A 4,894-nucleotide genomic window follows, 5' to 3' on the forward strand; every position below is an offset into this window, starting at 1 on the left:
TGGAGGGCCGGTGTCCTGCAGAGTTTAGCTCCAACTTGCCTCAACACACCTGCCTTTAAGTTTCTAGTATGCCTAGAAAGAGCTTGATTAGCTGGTTCAGGTGTGTTTAATTGGGGTTGGAGCTAAACTCTGCAGGACACCGGCCCTCCAGGACCGAGTTTGGACAGCCCTGTGCTAAATATATTCAGCCAACACAGACTTGTTGCTGCTGTAGTTTTGTTACCCTGAATGACTTAATGCACAGCTCTATTTTATCATCGATTTGTCAGATAGTTCGTCCATTGCTACAGTTATTACTGTCAATCATAGCAATGACTCACAGAACAATTTAGTGTATTCACTCGCGTAATGTTTTACACTCACGTTTGTCATTCCACTGGATCTACACGAATCACACAAATGACCCATTTTGAATTCAAAACTGCGAATTTCGCCGAAAGGTGACAAGTTTGCATCCCTGAAAGTTAAAGACCCGAATCTTTACCATCGGCCATGGTCAGCGCCTCCATGACTTTGACAGGCAGAGATGATCCGAAAGTCTGAATGTCAAAATTATGTGAATCGAGGACTGCATGACTCTGAACTCGGGTGGGAGTGGATCTGGAGAAAGAATAGAGATGCACAAATCAATTAAAAATAATAATAAATAAACTGAACTATAAAAATAAATAAAGTTAACTATAAATGGTCATATTCAGATTTTATTTAATTTATTTATACAAGCTACCTTTTTTTCTAAAAAAAAAAAAAGCCTTACTATTTGTTTTGAAGTTAGGAACAATTTCATAATTATTGTACATTTACAAAACATGTAAAAGAAATTCAGATACAATAATAGGAAAATTACATATCTTACTTTATTATTTTATAATTAATAGAATAAAATATATTAAATATAAAGAAATTAATTAAAAAATTATATGTAATTAAATAATTGATTTTGCTACAAGACTCTATAACAAACTTTACAAAAATACCGTGACGGTATCAGACGGTAACGTTACTGTCATATGTAACACAATGCTGAAGAATTATCATATTTATGTAACGTTTCCATGGTATTTATTTGGTACTGAAAACAATACCGTGGTGTATGTTTAAAAAACATAGTAGCATGGTAAGTTTAGCATCTCTCGTCTGTGTGTTTACTCTGTTTTACCTGGCTGTGACAGCGGAGCGGCGTGGAGAGAACAGCAGCCCGGGCTGAACGGCACTCACGCTCCTCCGACCGCCGGTCCGGGGCGCCTGTCTGCGGCCTGAGCTCGGTGTGCCGCGGGGAGTGAACATACTGGGCCGGCAGCCTGTTTACAACGGACGGAAACTTATTCGCGATAAACGTTGGAAAGCTTTTACCGCGCGCTCGCTACAGTCGGTCAGGCGCACACAATGCGCGTCATTCAAATGCGCATTGCGCATGCGCTCTTGCTGCTGATCTGCGATAAACTGATTCTGGGTCAGTGTTACAGAACAAGCGTTTGAAAACCGACTAGGATTGGTGGCTATTTCTCGCAGTAGTATAAAGGGATAATGTAGTTTCAGATTTAAATATGTTAACTAGTAAAATGTTGCATATTATTATAACTCAGGTGTGTCTGCGCCGAAATGTATCCATCTCAACATTATATTAAAAATAATTTCTTCTTTATTTCTGTACTTTAAACTACAACGAAAACATATCTCTCCTTTATCAGTCTTCACTTTTAACAATAATATTAATAATAATAATAAGTAATACAAATAACACTTAAAATATTATTTATTTATGGATACATTTTGATCTTATTTATATTTTTATTTTATATATGTGTATTTTTTTTTAACTGCCGGGATGTGAATTTAAGGTCATTGCGAGGCAAATGTATTTTAACTGTCTCATTAAATACAAATAAGTGCAATTTAATTAATTTAAAAAGATCGTGACTTAATAAATATGATGTTATAATTATAATAATATTTCATTATGTAATTACCATAATTTAATATAAGGTAACATGTCTTTATATCTTCAACTTCATACTTAAATATATGTATAAGACAAACAAATCAATACACAAATACAAAAAAGTAAGATAGCCGACGGAATTTCGAAAATGTCTTATAATCATTATCTATGGTTATATATGCGGTCGTTGGTTTGCCAACCGCCAATAAAATGTAAAGAAGAAGAAGAAGAAGATATATGCGGTCGTTGCGCTAGATGGCAGTGTAGCGCCTGCGGACTCAGCGCGCTCTCAGTGGAGGCGCAGAAGAAGAGTGAGCAGCGGTGAGGAGCAGCAGTCTTCTCCTGAACTCCTCGTTCATGGCTTAAACCAGCGCTTTTCTCCAGGACTGTCATATACGGAGTATGCAGTAGGTGTTTAACAGCTTTACTAAACTGTAAAACAGATCTAAAGCGCTGCGAGTCGAGTGTATTTGAGATCAGAGTTTGATAATGGGCTCGGTGACCGAGGCCGCGCGTATATTTGACCTGCAGGATTCTGAGCAGTCTTGATTTATTTCATAAATCTTACGTGAAGATAACTAAGGAATTGATATGTGGCTGCATGGCGCAGAAATTAACCTGCTTTTCCTGTCTGTGTCTCAAATCATAATGAGTTACCTACCTAGGCAGCTATTTGAGGCATTATAGACGCGTTGGAATTGAACGTCCGAATTGAATGGAATGATCGAGCACTCTTATGATTCTCTAAAATCAACTCAAATATTCGAGCACTCTTATGATTCTCAAAAATCAACTCAAATATTCGAGCACTCTTATGATTCTCTGAAATCAACTCAAATATTCGAGCACTCTTATGATTCCCTGAAATCAAATAAGTGTAATTTATGATGCCCTAAAATCAAATCAATTATTCGAGCATTCTTATGATTCACTGAAATCGAATCAAATATTAATTCAAGCACTCTTATGATTCCCTGAATTCTAATCAAATATTCATTCAAGCATTCTTATGATTCCCTGAATTCGAATCAAATATTCATTCAAGCACTCTTATGATTCCATGATGATTTCCTGAATTCGAATCAAATATTCATTCAAGAATTCTTATGATTCCCTGAATTCGAATCAAATAGTAATTGAAGCATTCTTATGATTCCCTGAATTCGAATCAAATATTAATTCAAGCACTCATATGATTTCCTGAATTCGAATCAAATATTCATTCAAGCACTCTTATGATTCCCTGAATTCGAATTAAATATTCATTCAAGCACTCATATGATTCCCTGAATTTGAATCAAATATTAATTCAAGCATTCTTATGATTCCCTGAATTCGAATCAAATATTAATTCAAGCACTCTTATGATTCCCTGAATTCGAATCAAATATTCATTCAAGCACTCTTATGATTCCCTGAATTCGAATTAAATATTCATTCAAGCACTCATATGATTCCCTGAATTTGAATCAAATATTAATTCAAGCATTCTTATGATTCCCTGAATTCGAATCAAATATTCAAGCATTCTTATGATTACCTGAAATCGAATCAAATATTCGTTCAAGCATTCTTATGATTTCCTAAAATTTTATCAAATATTCAAGCATTCTTATGATTGCCCAAAATCGAGTCAAACATTCATATTGATATGATTCCCTGGTGTGTTTTGAGACTGAATCCAAGTGAATGCTGTGAATCCAAGCATTAGTCTATATGTTGGATTTTTTTTCCCGCATTGCGCACCATTAATGGCTGCTGTGAAGAGAGATATATGACACTGTGTGTGTGTTGCGTGTCTCCATCAGGAGATGAAGCGGGTGCGGACGGAGCAGATCCAGTATACGGTGACCCAGTACCTGAAGAGGAGGCAGTATATAGACACAGATGGGTCTCTGAAGGGGGCCAAACTCTCCCAGTCTGCTGAGGAGATGGCAGCCAGTCTGACGGGTGAATCCTCTTTATATGAACATGGGTCCTTAACTCTAAACGATAGTAACAGCGATGCTCATCTCTTCGATCTCTTTCTGGCGTGTGCAGTTCAGACGGAGTCCAGCTGTGCGAATGTGGTGTCCGCAGCCCCGTGTCAGTCAGTCCCGCAGCAGTATGAGACCCAGTTCTCCAGACTGCGCTCCTTCCTGCAGGGTGAGAGATGACAGACACATGCTCCTAATGCTTTAATCCATATGTCATCTGGGTTTAACAGCTGTTTTCTCTGTTTCAGAGGCAGAAGCGCCGTTAGTGAAGGAGGTGAGCGGCGTCTTGTTTCCGCTCTTCCTCTACCTGCACCTGGACATGGCACGGTGTGGCCTGAAGGGGGCGGTAGACTCGTTTTACAGTCGCTTCCACTCGTTCTTCCAGCAGGACCCTGAGCAGAAAGCCATCGTAGACCTGCTACGAGGAGTTGTCACACCTCAGGTCAGTTACTTTACCGTTAAAAAGTGTTTGTTTATGATGAGACTGACCAAACTTGATGGCACGGATTTTTAATGCATCAGTAAAGCATCAGTTACTCACCATATGCACAAATTTTGTTCTTAATTGTTACATTAGCACTAAAGCTGCTTCCTGTGTTAGCAAACTAAGAGAGAAAGCCAATGTTTACAATGAAATATTAGTGTACTGCTTTCTGAATACTTTGTAGTGCACACTGTAAACGTAAATTAAAAACATCATTAGCATAACAGTGGGAATTATGCCGCAATAAATGTCAAACAATAGTGTACTACTTTGTCACATGACCCCATCTTGTGGAGTGATGTTCAGTTATTCAGTTTATATAATATATACTATAGTAAACAAGTGAGGTCAGTTTGATTGAAAATAACTCTAATTGATAAATTAAAAACGTAAAATGCAGGTCAGATATACTTTGATTTATTAAATATACACTTTATTAACACATTTGTTAATAAATTATATTTAATAAATATAGATTATTATAGACATTTT

At 37.1% G+C, this 4,894-nt stretch overlaps 2 protein-coding genes across 3 annotated transcripts in view; one reads left to right on the forward strand and one right to left on the reverse strand.

Annotated features, from left to right (window-relative positions):
• Positions 1-1,421, reverse strand: part of LOC107703827 (nuclear pore complex protein Nup133-like) — a 12,891-nt gene extending 11,470 nt beyond the window's left edge. The window contains exons 1-2 of the mRNA XM_016506582.1: positions 1,160-1,421; positions 485-600 (exon numbers count right to left, since the gene is read on the reverse strand). Of these exons, the coding sequence (XP_016362068.1) occupies positions 485-600; positions 1,160-1,287 (244 nt within the window). The 5' untranslated portion in view covers positions 1,288-1,421. The remainder of the gene's footprint in view (positions 1-484; positions 601-1,159) is intronic.
• A 775-nt stretch (positions 1,422-2,196) lies between these two features.
• Positions 2,197-4,894, forward strand: part of LOC107703828 (TAF5-like RNA polymerase II p300/CBP-associated factor-associated factor 65 kDa subunit 5L) — a 6,713-nt gene continuing 4,015 nt past the window's right edge. Inside the window, exons 1-4 of one of the 2 annotated variants that reach the window (XM_016506584.1) lie at positions 2,197-2,353; positions 3,751-3,892; positions 3,983-4,087; positions 4,167-4,360. In XM_016506584.1, coding sequence (XP_016362070.1) covers positions 3,754-3,892; positions 3,983-4,087; positions 4,167-4,360 — 438 coding nt within the window. In that variant the 5' untranslated portion in view covers positions 2,197-2,353; positions 3,751-3,753. The remainder of the gene's footprint in view (positions 2,354-3,750; positions 3,893-3,982; positions 4,088-4,166; positions 4,361-4,894) is intronic. The other variant, XM_016506583.1, reaches the window with a different exon arrangement.

The sequence above is a fragment of the Sinocyclocheilus anshuiensis genome, unplaced genomic scaffold (assembly GCF_001515605.1).
Source record: "Sinocyclocheilus anshuiensis isolate Anshui unplaced genomic scaffold, SAMN03320099.WGS_v1.1 scaffold274, whole genome shotgun sequence".
Lineage (NCBI taxonomy): Eukaryota > Metazoa > Chordata > Actinopteri > Cypriniformes > Cyprinidae > Sinocyclocheilus > Sinocyclocheilus anshuiensis.